Below are 17,458 nucleotides of genomic sequence, written 5' to 3' on the forward strand. Positions count from 1 at the left end.
TCCTTCAGCTTCAGTCACTCCATTTGCAAAATGGGGATAAAATCTGTCCTCTACTACCAATGGGGGTATGGTAAAAAGAATCAAATAAGATGTATAATAAACTCAAAATGAAACTGTAAAGTATTATGGAAATAGTTCTGTTATTAGTGGTTAATGTGAGAGAAAGCAGGGTCTGTATTCATGAACTAAAAATGCACAATAGGTACTTCAAGAAATAAAACTATGCTGGCTTATCAGAGAACTCAAAAAAATCCTGAATATAGTCAGCAAAGAGGTTAATATCTTTGGGTCTAAACCAAATGCTGAAGGATAGCTGAGAGAGACAAAAAAAAGCCTTCTAATGAGAAGAAGAAGCATTTAGGACAGGATTTATGTGTCTAAAATCACCATTACATAGTAAACTGAAAGAAAATAAAGGAACCAAAATGCCAAAGTTGTTAAAGACAAAGGAACTCCTGAGAATTTGATACTGGGCAGCAAGGTGAACCACAGCTTTAAAACTTTGAGGGTGACCTCTGTGTGTGTGTGTGTGTGTGTGTGTGTGTGTGTGTGTGTGTGTGTGTATGCATGTACATGCGTTCATTCGTTCATTCATTTAGGGACAGAGAATATCAGAGAAAATGGAATGGTTCCTCTCTTCTCCTTATTGAAGCCTTTACTCCTATATTCTCTTTTCTTTTTTTTGTGGGACTGGGGTTTGAACTCAGGGCTTCATGCTTGCAAAGTAGGTGGTCTACCACTTGAGCTGCAACTCCAGTCCATTTTGCTCTGGTTATTTTGGAGATGGTATCTCCCAAACTTTTTGCCCAGGCTGGTCTTGAACAATGATCCTCTTGGTCTCAGCCTCCCACCCAACTCCATCCTCAGCTAAAGAAGAGGGAACAAAGCTATTATTGTTAATGATGGAAACAAAGAAAGAGCAAAGGCATTTATCCTCTGTCTCAACTAATGCATGCATTTTAAGTAATCATGACAGTGCTCAAGAGCGTAAATGGGAAATTGAAATGTGTAAGGTAACAAAAGTGGAAGGGGAAGGGACAGAGGTATGGTAAGGCTCACATTGTGTCCTATGCTCATGTGGGGATTAAAAACTTTGCAAAGGTAAGTCAGTAAAGACATAGGTAAACTAAAATAGCTGAAAAGGACAAGCACTTCACTTTTGGAACGTCATATTAGGTCTATTTAAATAAAATTCCAACTGCACGGTGTAAAACATTCTGACATGACACCAAGAATGCTATAGCTTTTATTCAGATCCACTGTAATTGAGTACTTTGATCAAAACTGAAAGATTTTAAAGATTTATTCCAAGGTAACCTACCTGCAACTGCATGACCACATAGTTGAATCGATCATTCCTCCCACAGCCAATAAATCTACAAACATGGTCTTTCCCTGGATTAAAAAAAGAGAAAGAAAAAGAAAACAGTGGTAAGGATATACTGTGATTTCTTTTCTAAAAAATAATGTTTTTCTGTATATTTTATGATTTAATAAAAATATATTATGACCTTAAGAATAGGAAATTTATTATTATTAAAAAGTTTTTACCCACCCATCCATAAGTTCTGCACTGCTCTTTGAGCAAGTCAAATAAATGTTTGTTGAATGAATAAAAAACAAATGAATAGGGAACAAATAAGTGACAATTTATTTAGAAAGGAAAAGACTTAAGGGATCATTTCAGATCACCCTACTCAGATACAATACTTATTGAAGCACAGAAAGAAACAAATAGGATCTGTTAGAAATGTAAATACTGAATTTTAGTTATATTCTACCATTCCACAATTACATGACTTTAGCAACTCACATAATCTTTCAGGGCCTCATTAATTTGGATTAGCTCAGTTGTTTTCAACCTGAGTTTCAAGTGTGAAATCCAAGAAGGTACTGGATGGGGACAGAGGTGATCAGAAGTGAAGCAGGTTTCTATACACTAATAATGAACAAACTGAGAAAGAATATATTAAAACAATTCCATTTACAATAGCCTCAAAAAAAATCAAATACCTAGGTGTAAACCTAACAAAAGACATGAACGACCTCTACAAAGAAAACTATAAACTTCTGAAGAAAGAGATTGAGGAAGACTATAGAAACTGGAGAGATCTCCCATGCTCATGGATTGGTACAATCCACATAGTAAAAATGTCTATACTCCCAAAAGTAATGTACATGTTTAATGCAATTCCCATTAAAATTCCAATGACATTCATTAAAGAGATCGAAAAATCTACCGTGAAATTCATATGGAAACACAAAAGGCCACGAATAGCCAAGGGAATACTCAGTCAAAAGATCAACAATGGAGGTATCACGATACCCGACTTCAAACTATATTACAAAGCAGTAACGATAAAAACAGCATGGTACTGGCACAAAAACAGACATGAAGACCAGTGGAAGAGAACAGAGGACCCAGATATGAAGCCACACAACTATAATCAACTTATCTTTGACAAAGGCGCTAAAAATACACGATGGAGAAAAGACAGCCTCTTCAACAAAAACTGTGGTTAGCAGTCTGCAAAAAACTGAAACTAGATCCATGTTTATTACCCTATGCCAATATTAACTCAAAATGGATCAAGAATCTTAATATCAGACCCCAACTAAAGTTGGTACAGGAAAGAGTAGGAAATACTTCGGAATTAATAGGTATAGGCAAGGACTTTCTCAATGGAACTCCAGCAGCACAGCAACTAAGAGATAGCATAGATAAGTGGGACTTCATAAAACTAAAAAGCTTCTGCTCAACAAAAGAAATGGTCTCTAAACTGAAGCGAACACCCACAGAGTGGGAGAAAATATTTGCCAGCTACACATCAAAGGGCTGATAACCAGAATATATAGAGAATTCAAAAAACTAAATTCTCCCAAAGTTAATGAACCGATAAAGAAATGGGCAAGTGAACTAAACAGAACTTTCTCAAAAGAAGAAATTCAAATGGGCCAAAAAACACATGAAAAAATGCTCACCATCTCTAGCAATAAAGGAAATGCAAATTAAAACCACACTAAGATTCCACCTCACCCCTGTTAGAATAGCCACCATTAGCAACACCACCAACAACAGGTGTTGGCGAGGATGCCGGGGAGCGGGGGGGGGGGGGGGGGGGGGGGGGGGGAAGGAACCCTTTTACACTACTGGTGGGAATGCAAACTAGTACAATCACTCTGGAAAAAAATTTGGAGGCTTCTTAAAAATCTAAACATAGATCTACCATATGATCCAGCAATACCACTCTTGGGGATATACCCAAAAGACTGTGACACACTCTTTACTCTGTACTCCAGAGGCACTTGCACACCCATGTTTATTGCAGCACTATTCACAATAGCCAAGTTATGGAAACAGCCAAGATGCCCCACCACTGACGAATGGATTAAGAAAATGTGGTATCTATACACAATGGAATTTTATGCAGCCATGAAGAAGAACGAAATGTTATCATTCGCTGGTAAATGGATGGAATTGGAGAACATCATTCTGAGTGAGGTTAGCCTGGCCCAAAAGACCAAAAATCGTATGTTCTCCCTCATATGTGGACATTAGATCAGGGGCAAACACAACAATGGGATTGGACTTTGAGCACATGATAAAAGCGAGAGCACACAAGGGAGGTATGAGGATAGGTAAGACACCTAAAAAACTAGATAGCATTTGTTGCCCTTAACGCAGAGAAACTAAAGCAGATACCTTAAAAGCAACTGAGGCCAATAGGAAAAGGGGACCAGGAACTAGAGAAAAGGTTAGCTCAAAAAGAATTAACCTAGAAGGTAACACCCATGCACAGGAAATCAATGTGAGTCAATGCCCTGTATAGCTATCCTTATCTCAACTAGCAAAAACCCTTGGTCCTATTATTGCTTATACTCTCTCTTCAACAAAATTAGAGATAAGGGCAAAATAGTTTCTGCCTCGTAGCGAGGGGGTAGGAGGAGAGAGGGAGGGGGCAGGGGTTTAGGGAGGGGGCGGAGGGGGGTAAGGGAAGGGGTGGGGGGAAGGGGGGAAAAATGACCCAAACATTGTATGCACATATGAATAAAAGAAAAAAAAAAGTGAAACAGCTAGAAATCCTTTCCCCAACTTAAAAAAAAAAGCATACAAATGCCCCAAAAGAGGCAAGCCTGGTATGTTCCACCACCAGGAAAAGACATCTGTTGAACACAGCGAATGAGACAAGGGAGAGCAGATCAGGACAATGGGGAAGAATCAGGCAAGCACTAGACCCTGAAGGGCCTTGTACTTCAGGATCAGCAATTTGACCACATGTAGAGGCTAGTGTTTTCCAACCCTGGCTGCTTAAAAGATTTCTAAATTCTATATTGATTCAGAATCTGTGGGGGAATGACAGGGAATATGAAGCTTCTAAAAATTGTCTGAATTATCCAAAACCAGACAGAACATGGATGGATATTTGAAGCTACTGAAGAGTACTGAAAAGCATCTAAGAGAGTTTTAGATATTATGTACCACAACACCACATTTTAGAACACTGGGGTAGCAATGAAGATGACAGACTCCAGACAGGTCAATTCTTGTTGGGTGTGGTGGCCTACATATGTAATCCTAGCACTACATAGGCTGGGGCAGGAGGATCATGCCCCAAAAGAGGCAAACCTGCGCTACCTAGGAAAAATTGTCTCAAAAATAAACAAGAAAAAAGAAAAGTCAATCTTAGAGGCAGAAAGGTCACTCTGGCAAGTTTCAATATCCCAGAAGAGAGAAGGAGGAGGCTTAAATTGTAAGCACTGTAGTATAGATAAATAGGCTAAATCTGAAATGTACTAAAGACATAGTTTTTTGGTTTGTTTGGTTTTTGTAACCAGAAATTGGTACAATTAAAAGAAAACCTGTACCAAAATAAGAAAATATAAATAGGTCATAGAGATTTTAAGGGCTACTGGAATGTCAAGTTGAAGGACAATCAGCTAAATTCAGTAGATTATTATAATTTCATGCATGTTACTGAGACAAAAAGACTGAGTTCCGGATAGACACTGGGAAAACATTACCATGGAAGCAAGATGGAACCACAAACACAGATGGAAGACTGACAAGTGAAATAACAAAACTTAGAAAAAAAAATTTAGCATGTAATTCTGGAAAATCTGCACCATTTAAAGTATAAGCAAAAAATAAAAGAGCCCTTCCAGGAAAAGAGGAATAGACCGAGAGAGAAGTAAACTCTGAAAAAGGGTACCACAGAAGCCTGGGAGAAGAGTAATTCATAAAGGTAGCAGTCAGAGACAAATGCTATAGGAAGGCTGGGCAGTCTCATTCACAAATAACTAGGAAGTCACTAGAGACCGAGCAGGGCAGAGCCACTTTATAACTGGTTACAGAATAAATAAAATATGAAACAAAGAGGGCAGACAATCTTTGAAGAAGCTTACTTGTGTAAGAAAAGGAAGAATGACAGACCAAAAGCAATAAATTTGGTAGACAAAAGAAAAACAAAAAAAATTTGAATAATTTGTCTACTGATTGATGCTAGATAAATACAACTCTTTTTCAGTTAATACTCTACTCCTTCCTTCTATCCTTCCTTCCTTCCTTTCTTTCTGATAGTCCAGGCTAACCTGGAATTTGTAATCCTGCCTCAATCTCCTTAGTACTGGGATTAGAGACAGCACCACCTCACTGGTTTTCACACATCTTTTTTGTGTCTGAGTTATCAGTTATATTGTTTTCTCATCCTTTGTGCTTTTGTTAAAAATGGTTATAACTAGCAAGAACGGTGCAATGGAAACACAGTAATTCAGATGTGTATGGTGCATTCTGAAAATTCACAGGTACTTTGCATATATTTGCAAAATCATCATCTAGTAAATTGTAATAAGAATGAAAGGCTAAAATGACCATCAATTAGCCACTTTTTCCTCAGTGGTACAGAAACAAAAAAAATTTAATTAATCCTTTTACTATCCATTTTTTTCTTTGTGAGTAAAGTAGGAGAGTTTATTGAGATAGAAAAGTAGCAAAGAGTACAGCTCCCAGACCAGGGAGGGGTCTTCAAATCTCCAGTTTCACACTAGAGTTATAGCTCAATGGTAAGACACTTACCTAGCATGCATGAGACCCAGCATCATAAAAGAACAAAACAAAATCACTCCATTTTCCTGACACTGTAACAATTAAATGCAATACTTCTATTATAAAGATATTTTAATCATCTAAAAATAAAAAAAAATAGAAGAGTTAACTTCTCTTGGAGTATTCCTTTTAAACATCTTTATAAGTTGTGCCAAACCAGTATCTCTTAATGTACAGCACTTAAGAAAATAGAAATGAATAAACTGTAGATCCTTTATTGGACAATCAAAACAAGATCAGTAGCAAACTTCCTGGTATTCATCAATATGTTTTCATCACTTCAGGTAAGAATTAAATGAACTCTTGTCACATACTTTATGTCATACAATACTACTGCTCATATGTATGTATATATACATATATATGCAATTAATGAAACTACATAATAAACTTAATTCAATAAAAATGTACGTATTTTTGGAAGCATGAGAAAGCTACAATTTAACTGGAACAGTAACTCTTCACTACCACTTAGTAGTGGTTAATGTAATTGTTAAAATAACTTTTATAATAAGGAATACATACTAAAGTTTCAATCCATGAGTACAGGGACCATATCTTGTTCTGGTAGGTAAGACAATACCTGACAGCGAGTGAAATGTTCAATCAACATTTGTGAATGAAAACATTAACAGAATAACAGCTAATAAAATATGAATATACATACATCATATGCAAGTATTTAATGCCAGACTTAATATGCATTTAATCCTCATGATAATATAAGGCTTAGAATTTTCTCTTTTTCAGATGTAGCTTGGTGAGGTTAATTTGCTGAAAATCATTCAGCTAGAAAATGATGGAGCAGTTTAATTCTAGAGCCTTTGTTCTAACCATTGTATCAGAAATACATGAAACAGATTTTAAACTCAAGTAATACCTTATCAATAAATATTAATTAAAACTAAAAAGGAAATAAAGGCCATGACAAAAGATAGAGGAGCTGTCCTACTACTAAAGATGACTAAGTACTACAAGATGACCAAGTAGTAAAGTAGGTGCTACAAATATGAGATAAATTAAGATCTCAGTCCTCACGGAGTTCATATCCATGTATGTACACAAAAAAATTAATGTATGATGAGTCCTTATTCTATTATAGACAATCAATACACAGAAAATTCAAAAATTTTGCTTTTCACATGAAAAATTAAATCACCAAATTTTTAAATTTCAAAAAGCATTCTAAGAGGATACCCACAAAGCCATGAAGGATCCAAGCCTACATCTAAGATGATTAGAGACAGGGCTGGGGCATGGTTCAAGTGGTAGGGCACCTGCCTGACAAGCATGAGGCCCTGACTTCAAACCCAGTACTGAGGCAGGCTGGAAGTAGGGAACGTTCGGGATTCATTTAGGTTGCCCAGGGATGGCCCAAATCACCCTCACCTGGCCAGGAACCACCCATGTCCCTCCCAACATTATTGATTATTGGGTAAAGATCACCTGGTTCCTCCCTTCCCACAGATTAGCATAAGTTTTAAAAGTACCTAACGAGATGGTCTCTCTCTCTCTGCCAAGAGACTCCCCCCCTGCTCCCTCCATGCTCCCCTTTGTATTTTCCTTTCCCTAACATTTAATAAACCCCATTTACATCCACATGTCCTATGATGGAATCTTCCCCACTGGACACAAAGAATTTGGAAGTCTTCTGATCACAGACTGCACCAGTGCCGTTATCATTTTTTGGCAAGCCAGCCAAGGAGTTAAAAGGTAAAATGCTGTATTTACTCATTTGTTTTCTTCTAACCCATAACCTCCCTTTCCTCTGGCCCTGTGCCCCTTCCACATCAGCATCTCGCCCAGAGCACACTACTTGGGAGATGCTGGGATGCAAGGTATTAGCTCTGCCCCACGTGGCATGTGGCATGAGGCATGCCGGAAGGGGGGTGGGGGGCTACACAGACATGCAGCTGGGAAGGGCACGGAACTACAGGGGTGGCTAGTACCACAGGGTACAAGTTCACCATTTGGCCCAGATGGAGAGGGCAGTCATGCCTAAGGTTACAGTCCATGGTAGCTGCTGCCTCTTTCCTATGGCTGCCATGGGTCTGCACCTTCCCCCTCACCCTTCTCCCCTCTTTTCTCCTATGGGTGTTTTGCTGATGAGTGAGGGGCATGCCCCAACTGACCAGCCCCAAGGCCGAAAATGGCCTTGGAGGTTTGCCTTGATTCTTGCAGGGGAAAATTCAGTAAAAGTGACGGTAAAGTTTGTTGGCAAGGGAGGGCGCTTTCATTCTGTCTCTAAAGTGAGAGAGCAATGAGGTCAGATTTTAAGGTTAAAATATTTACTAAGAAACTCTTAGCTTTGAATCCTTTTGACCCCTGGGGTGGTTTTCTGAGTTTGGGTCATTGTCTTGTTAGTGATCTATTGGTTTCCTGCTCTAATTGGTAGAGAATTTCTGTTTAAGACTCCTAGCCTTTGCTCTTTTTCTAGCTACTAAGTTTGGGTCTGCATTTCATTAAATTTACTTGTGAAAAGGGGAGATAACAACAAACACCATGGAAGTCCAGGAAATCATCAGAGACTACTTTGAGAACCTATATTCAAATAAATTTGAAAATCTAAAAGAAATGGACAGATTTCTAGATACATATGATCATCCAAAACTGAACCAAGAGGAAATTAATCACCTGAATAGACCTATAACACAAAATGAAATTGAAGCAGCAATCAAGAGTCTCCCCAAAAAGAAAAGTCCAGGACCTGATGGATTCTCTGCTGAATTCTATCAGACCTTTAAAGAAGAACTGATACCAACCCTCCTTAAACTGTTCCATGAAATAGAAAGGGAAGGAAAACTGCCAAACACATTTTATGAAGCCAGTATTACACTTATCCCAAAACCAGGCAAAGACACCTCCAAAAAGGAGAACTATAGGCCAATCTCCTTAATGAACACTGATGTAAAAATCCTCAAAAAAATAATGGCAAACCGAATTCAGCAACACATCAAAAAGATTATTCACCATGACCAAGTAGGCTTCATCCCAGGGATGCAGGGGTGGTTCAACATACGAAAATCAATAAACGTAATAAACCACATTAACAGAAGCAAAGACAAAAACCACTTGATCATCTCAATAGATGCAGAAAAAGCCTTTGATAAGATCCAACATCATTTCATGATAAAAGCTCTAAGAAAACTAGGAATAGAAGGAAAGTTCCTCAACATTATAAAAGCTATATATGACAAACCTACAGCCAGCATTATACTTAACGGAGAAAAATTAAAACCATTTCCTCTAAAATCAGGAACCAGACAAGGATGCCCACTATCTCCACTCCTATTCAACATAGTACTGGAATTCCTAGCCAGAGCAATTAGGCAAGAAGAAGGAATAAAAGGAATACAAATAGGTAAAGAAACTGTCAAAATATCCCTATTTGCAGACGACATGATCCTATACCTTAAAGACCCAAAAAACTCTACTCAGAAGCTTCTAGACATCATCAATAGCTATAGCAAGGTAGCAGGATATAAAATCAACAGAAAAATCATTAGCATTTCTATACACTAACAATGAGCAAACTGAAAAAGAATGTATGAAAACAATTCCATTTACAATAGCCTCAAACAAAATCAAATACCTAGGTGTAAACCTAACAAAAGATGTGAAAGACCTCTACAAGGAAAACTATACACTTCTGAAGAAAGAGACTGAGGAAGACTATAGAAAGTGGAGAGATCTCCCATGCTCATGGATTGGTAGAATCAACATAGTAAAAATGTCGATACTCCCAAAAGTAATCTACATGTTTAATGCAATTCCCATCAAAATTCCAATGACATTCATTAAAGAGATTGAAAAATCTACTGTTAAATTTATATGGAAACACAAGAGGCCACGAATAGCCAAGGCAATACTCAGTCAAAAGAACAATGCAGGAGGTATCACAATACCTGACTTCAAACTATATTACAAAGCAATAACAATAAAAACAGCATGGTACTGGCACAAAAACAGACATGAAGACCAGTGGAACAGAATAGAGGATCCAGATATGAAGCCACACAACTATGAGCAACTTATCTTTGACAAAGGAGCTAAAAATATACGATGGAGAAATAGCAGCCTCTTCAACAAAAACTGCTGGGAAAACTGGTTAGCAGTCTGCAAAGCAGTCTGCAAAAAACTGAAACTAGATCCATGTATATCACCCTATACCAAGATTAACTCAAAATGGATCAAGGATCTTAATATCAGACCCCAAACTCTTAAGTTGATACAAGAAAGAGTAGGAAATACTCTGGAGTTAGTAGGTATAGGTAAGAGCTTTCTCAATGAAACCCCAGCAGCACAGCAACTAAGAGATAGCATAGATAAATGGGACCTCATAAAACTAAAAAGCTTCTGTTCATCAAAAGAAATGGTCTCTAAACTGAAGAGAACACCCACAGAGTGGGAGAAAATATTTGCCAACTATACATCAGACAAAGGACTGATAACCAGAATATACAGGGAACTTAAAAAACTAAATTCTCCCAAAACTAATGAACCAATAAAGAAATGGGCATGTGAACTAAACAGAACTTTCTCAAAAGAAGAAATTCAAATGGCCAGAAAACACATGAAAAAATGCTCACCATCTCTAGCAATAAAGGAAATGCAAATTAAAACCACGCTAAGATTCCACCTCACCCCTGTTAGAATAGCCATCATCAGCAACACCACCAACAACAGGTGTTGGCGAGGATGCGGGGAAAAAGGAACCCTCTTACACTGTTGGTGGGAATGTAGACTAGTACAACCACTCTGGAAAAAAATTTGGAGGTTACTTAAAAAGCTAGACATCGATCTACCATTTGATCCAGCAATACCACTCTTGGAGATATACCCAAAAGACTGTTACTCCAGAGGCACCTGCACATCCATGTTTATTGCGGCACTATTCACAATAGCCAAGTTATGGAAACAGCCAAGATGCCTCAGCACTGACGAATGGATTAAAAAAATGTGGTATCTATACACAATGGAATTTTATGCAGCCATGAAAAAGAACGAAATGTTATCATTCGCTGGTAAATGGATGGAATTGGAGAACATCATTCTGAGTGAGGTTAGCCTGGCTCAAAAAACCAAAAATCGTATATTCTCCCCCATATGTGGACATTAGATCAAGGGCGAACACAACAAGGGGAGTGGACTATGAGCATATGATAAAAGCGAGAGCACACAAGGGAGGGGTGAGGATAGGTAAGACACCTAAAAAACTAGCTAGCATTTGTTGCCCTTAACGCAGAGAAACTAAAGCAGATACCTTAAAGCAACTGAGGCCAATAGGAAAAGGGGAACAGGTACTAGAGAAAAGGTTAGCTCAAAAAGAATTAACCTAGAAGGTAACACCCACGCACAGGAAATCAATGTGAGTCAATGCCCTGTATAGCTATCCTTATCTAACCAGCAAAACCCCTTGTTCCTTCCTATTATTGCTTATACTCTCTCTACAACAAAATTAGAAATCAGGGCAAAATAGTTTCTGCTGGGTATTGAGGGGGGGGAGCGGGAGGGGGTGGAGTGGGTGGTAAGGGAGGGGGTGGGGGCAGGGGGGAGAAATAAACCAAGCCTTGTATGCACATATGAATAATAAAAGAAAAATGAAAAAAAAAATTTACTTGTGAAAACCTCCCTGCTCCAAACATAGTTGTTTAAGATGTGGATTCCTCTTGGATAGAAAGTGAATTAGACTTAGTGACTAATTTTAGAACTTCCTGTGATGGTCTCTGGGCTCTGGCTACCTGATCTTAAATAGAGATTAGTGGAGTTTGGAAAGTTAATTATAAAGTGATTCCTTCCTGTGGCCTCTGTTTACCTGCTACCTATCAGAGGAACCAGGAACACACCTGCACCCCTAATATCTGGCCCTACCTATCAGCGCCAGCCTGGAAGTGTCAGCTTGGAGGCTGCGAGGTTTGCAGTGTGCTGGGAGCCAGCCCTGCCCCTCAGGGCAGGGCTCCAGCCTATGCAGCCTAGCCAACCAGCTGAGTCCACCTCTGCCACTGAAAGCTAAAGGCACCAGGAAGCTAAAGGCACCAGCTCTGGCAGCCACCGCCTGATAAGGTATCATTTTTTTTTTTTTACACTAGAATACAAGCTTTCATTATATACTTGAGATAAGGAGAACTTAATGTTACCAATTAATCTGTCCATCATAATTATTATCCTAAAAAGCAATATACAAAAAAAATTGTTTTGTCAAATTGCTAAACATTCAAAAACATTCCAACAACAATTGTTCTAAGTTTTTGTCATCTACAGTTTGGATCCTTCTCTAAGACATTTACAATCAAGCTACCAGAAACCATTTCTAACAAGTATCGATTTCTCAGTTGTCTATTTAAATATTTGCTATCATTGGTTTTGTTTTGTATTTTCTTTACAAAACTTTAACTGTTCTCTGTTGCTATTTTGTAAAGTACAATATAAATAGCATGATTTTTTTTTAAATGCCCCATTATCTACAGAGAAAAAATTAGGCTTACTTGCAGCCAAGAGGTTTAAAAATTGGTCCTTTTGTGGGGTATTTTGAATAGGCAATTTAATTAGAGGTTTTATTCTTAGCAATTAAATCTATTCCATCATGATACTTCAATGAGTAAACTGGGCAACAAAAAGCCCCTCAAAGCTTAAAGGTTTGTTGACATTGCCCTTGCCCTGGTAATTCTAAGTTTAGATAAGCCTTTAAAAGACAGGACATTATATTCAAAGAGGAAAAAGTTCTGTAGCCTCTGACTAATTCTCCAAAACTATCAAATGATGTCACACATTTAAGGAGACTAACAAAACCTTTTAAATCCCACCTTAGTTTGCTTTAATTATTTGGTCTTTTTCATTAGAATGAGTAACTCATATGGACACCTGTCTCTCAGGGGGAAATGCTGCCACAATGATGGAACCACCATGTATTCACCACCACCTTGCCACTCCCTAGAGTTAGGACGCCATCTTGCCATCTTCTAGGAAAATAACTAACTTGTGGTTAAAATTCTCTAAATTAATAAAGTTTTTATACATGTTGTTTTTAATACATTAATCTCTTAAGGAATAGACAAAGAATAGAGTATTTGTGTTAAGAGATCTGTTAAAAACTACTTAAGAATTTAGCTGACTAAAGATAATGACAAAAACTGATTCAAGAGTGTACTCTGAATTAATGTGATTGTTTTGTGTGTCATTGTGTGCTGTTTATGTATGTCTTAGTCTGTCTCCTACACATGTACTTGTGGCCACTAAATTTTGAGCTCATATGTGTGCTTATATTTTTTTTGGCAACCTAGATCAAAACATCTGTGTGTGTATGTGTGTGTAGATGTCATTAGGATGGTTCCTAAGCTATTTTTATAAAGTTAATGTGTACAACTGTCTCAAAAGTTATCTGAAGTTCTACTCCCAACCAGGCCCAACTATCCTCTGCCTTAACACTAAAAGAAAATTTATGGACAACAACCTATTCTACTGTGTAATTTACATTTAACTCTTTTATAATTAGGTTTATTAACCCATGTGTTCTTATAGATTACTATTACAAAAAAGGTAGTTTAATTTTCTTCCTGTTTTTTAAGGTATAAGGTTGCTAAGAGTTTTATTAAAAACAGTGTTAGCTAAACTTGGATTTTTACAAAGACTGTTTGAAGATACAAATTAAGGTCTTAAAGCTTATAAGTTTATATAGGTGTGATTGAGTTCACTAAAGTTTTCTGAGGTCAAAATTTAAGGTACTAATAATGAGTTTAAAAATGGGATTCTGTTTTATCAAAATAACTCTCAGGATCTTTTGGCACTATAGGCTGATACAAAATCTTACCAAAACCAAACAAAAGTTTACCCTCCAGATGGGATGATAAAACCTTAAGTTTTTAGGAGTCTACTAAAAGGTGATCACTCAATCCTAGAATACTAAGTTATGTGTGTCATTAACTCTCAGTGACTGAGCCTATTATTTTTGGGCTCTTGGGGCTACATGCAGGTCAACAACAACCCCACTGTGTGTCCCAAGCCATTCTGTTAGTTAACATCAGCAGTCTAGAATGTGATTTCTTATGCTTATTCCCTTATCTATGTTTCTGTATCTAATCATTTGAGACACTAATCTTGTTGGTTTACAAGCTGACTACAACCCCATGGCCCAATGTAAAAACTGACCACAAGCAATGGATTTATATCAGCCAAGCTTACTTTTTTTTTTTTTTCAAATAGTCTGTTACTTTTTTTTTTTTCCTCTTTTTTTTTTTTCTTTTATTATTACTTTACCTTACCTTGGTGTGATTTGGATTTGATAGTTAATTCTGTACTGGTTACAAAAGTTCCTATCAAGGTGTTTCCGTTTTAACACTCAACAGACTGTCTTCCTTTATATTGTTATCTTTTCATTTTACATGCTGTTTTTGGTATCAGCCTCTTTGCCCAGTATATAATAGTTCTGATGTTTTAATAGGTTGGCATTCAGGATCAGCATCCCATTTAGGAACTTTCACACAGGGATGTAAAAGACTGGCCTTTTGGAGAACAGTAGGAAGTCAGGGGACCCCACTGCTTGTTTGTGCAGAGACATCTGCAGGAAACCTTTTAGGCAAGCCAGGTCTAGAAGACCTGCAATTGAGACTTTCAAGGTATAAAGGGATGCCTTGAGGATCTTGGAATTGATCTTACTCTCTACCAAAGGGCAACTTTCCTCCTTCCTTTTTCCTCCCCACCCCCTCTCTTCTTTTCAGCCAGCAAAGAGAATTCCATTCAGGAACCTTTGTGCAGAGGCACACAACATGTCTCAGTAGTTATAAAAAGGTACCCCTTCCCTTTCCCTATCTCTCTTTCTACCAGCTACTATAGGGGAAGCAAACACATTCATTTGGCTGTATCCTTAAGTACTGAGGGTACTTTGATTCTGCTGACCAAAACTAAGATGACAAGTTCTCTACATAACCTATTTGAAATTATTTACTATTCTTTGCATCCTGCCTAAATTAGACACTTACCAGATACAAAAACCCTAAGGCATTTTTCTGATAACACTGGGGAAACTAAGTTTAAATTAAATAAAAATTCTTTTAAATGATTCTAATATTACTAGTACCTTATATGTATACCTAAATGTTACAAAATCATTTACAGAGTTAAAAATGTATACATGTAAACAGCTACAGTTCTTTTATCTAAGGTTCATTATATCTAATAAAGTCTTTGACATTTCTGCTCTTTATGACAAATGCTAAAATTTCTGCCTTTTAGGCCTCACATCTGTTTGTCAGATAAACACTGGTTTATCTGACACTGGCTAGATAAATATTTATCTATATACATATATCTATAGATGTACATATATAATATATATATATATAAAATATATAATTGAGCATCAAAACCAAGGCTATTTGAAATTATTGACACTGACTTCCCCTAATCATTGGAAAATTTAGGGTTTTTAATTGTTAATAGTGTATTGACAGTACTGACAACCACAAACTTATTAATTTACCTAACCAAAATGCAAGGTTTAAACTATGCTGTCGCTACTGGGTCCTTTATATGTCAGATGTCTTTGTCATTTTCAAGTATATAAGCCTTCTAAAATAGTTATAAAAAGGCACTGAACCAGGTTGGTGTCTTTACTCCTTTTTACAAGTTTGTGCATATATTCCCAAATGTAATAAGAGAGGTATAGTAATACTATACAATTATTTTAATTGTTAAATTATTAACCACAGTTACTTTAAGTTTTGTCATTACAGTTCTAATCCTACTGGGACATTTATAGAAAAGTCCAAAGGAAATGACTCTGACAAGTGTTTATCTGTCAACCAGGACAGCCATTCTTAAGTACTGGGGTCATTTTGCATTTCCACGTTATAACAGTTTTTCCAGTTATAAAGCTTTATAACTGTTGTCTGTTGACACTTTACAGCAACTTAAAGGTGTCAGTACATCCCCTATGAGACACTTAGATTTAATTAAGCCCAGCCTAAGAGTCATTTTTTATTTAATCTCTATGTTGCTTAATTTGACCAGAGAGGTTGCATTGGTACTGACTTCTGATCTGTTTGATGTGTTACTCCTCCTCCCCTGTGGGACAAAATCTGACTTCCTGGAAGAAGCTATGACTTTCCTGGAGAAGCCACTCCCACTTCAAGGAACAAAAAGTTGGCAGAATCTTCAGAGATGACTGTTTAGAGAAACTGTTTAAGAGGACGCAACCCCCAGTGGTTGGTGTTCCCTCAATTTCTTAGCAGAACAAGTGGCATTCAGCCACCGAAGACAGTTCAAAAGGACTACAGAAATGAGGGGACTTCTCCAGATCCAGATGGAGTCAATTATTCCAGACCTATAAAGTAACCTTTTAGAGAGATTTTAAAAAGGGGCTCGAATGCATGTGCTCTAATATTTAAGCCTTCTAAGCTTCTGACGAAAGGCAAACTCATGTCTTTGGCCAAGGTCTTCTATTTAAGCAAAGGCAATATATCTTTCAATGGTATCTTAACTTCTGCCTAGGGACATTATGAGTCTTCTTTCTATATAGACTCATTGATGTTCACCCTCTAATAGAACTGGCACCTGCCCCCTGGTATGCCTGGCCTCTAATGTAGATATTACCCCCAAACAATCAGTCCTTAACTGCCCACTCAGTAGCAGTTCAGAGTGCCATCTAAGAGTTAAAAATAGCTACAGGTACAAACTCCTATAGGCAAAGTAACCATAAGACTGTCACTTTTCAAAGAAAAGTTAGATTATTTATCCTTCCTTCTATACCTGGCAGGGACCCTTCTGATGCTCCTATCATTGTTAATGTTCTAAACCAGATTTATCTCTTCCAGGATACAAGCCTTTAGAACCCAAACCACGAGGCAATAGGGCTATCGGTCTTCACAGATAAATAATATCTCCGTGAGCAACCCAGATCTCCATGAGGAATCTTGATTGTGTTGGACAATAATTCAGACACCTTGTGTTCAAATGAGCCCCAAGGGAAAGAAATAGGAGAGACAATTTCCCCTTGTAGGTAGGGTCTGCTGCCTCTTGTCAGCTCAAAGCAGAAACTGAAGATGGACTAGCCTCCTTCAGCAATCCCCAAAAAAGAATTTTCTGGAATATTGTCTCTCAGGGGGAATGTGAGGCAGCCTAGAAGTAGGAAAAATTTGGGCCTCATATGTAGATTGTCCAGGGATGGCCCAGACTACCCTCAGCTGTCCTGTCCCTCCCTACTCTTGATTATTGGTGAAAATCACCTGGTTCCTCCCTTCCCATTGATTAGAATTTTAAAAGTACCTAACAAGAGAAGCTCTCTCTGCTAGCAAACTCCACCTATGCCCCACCATGCTCCCCTTTGTATTTCCCTTTCCCTAACATTTAATAAACCCCGTT

The 17,458-nt window shown here is 37.6% G+C and overlaps 1 protein-coding gene across 9 annotated transcripts in view; it reads right to left on the reverse strand.

The window, feature by feature from the left end:
- The window catches only part of Ttbk2 (tau tubulin kinase 2), a 168,605-nt gene that overhangs the window by 72,974 nt on the left and 78,173 nt on the right, over positions 1–17,458 (reverse strand). For 8 of the 9 annotated variants that reach the window (XM_074065770.1, XM_074065767.1, XM_074065769.1 and 5 more), the window contains one exon: positions 1,322–1,395. The exons of the other annotated variant lie outside the window; for it this stretch is intronic. In XM_074065770.1, coding sequence (XP_073921871.1) covers positions 1,322–1,395 — 74 coding nt within the window. The remainder of the gene's footprint in view (positions 1–1,321; positions 1,396–17,458) is intronic. 9 annotated transcript variants of the gene reach the window in all.

The sequence above is a fragment of the Castor canadensis genome, chromosome 2 (genome assembly GCF_047511655.1).
Source record: "Castor canadensis chromosome 2, mCasCan1.hap1v2, whole genome shotgun sequence".
Lineage (NCBI taxonomy): Eukaryota > Metazoa > Chordata > Mammalia > Rodentia > Castoridae > Castor > Castor canadensis.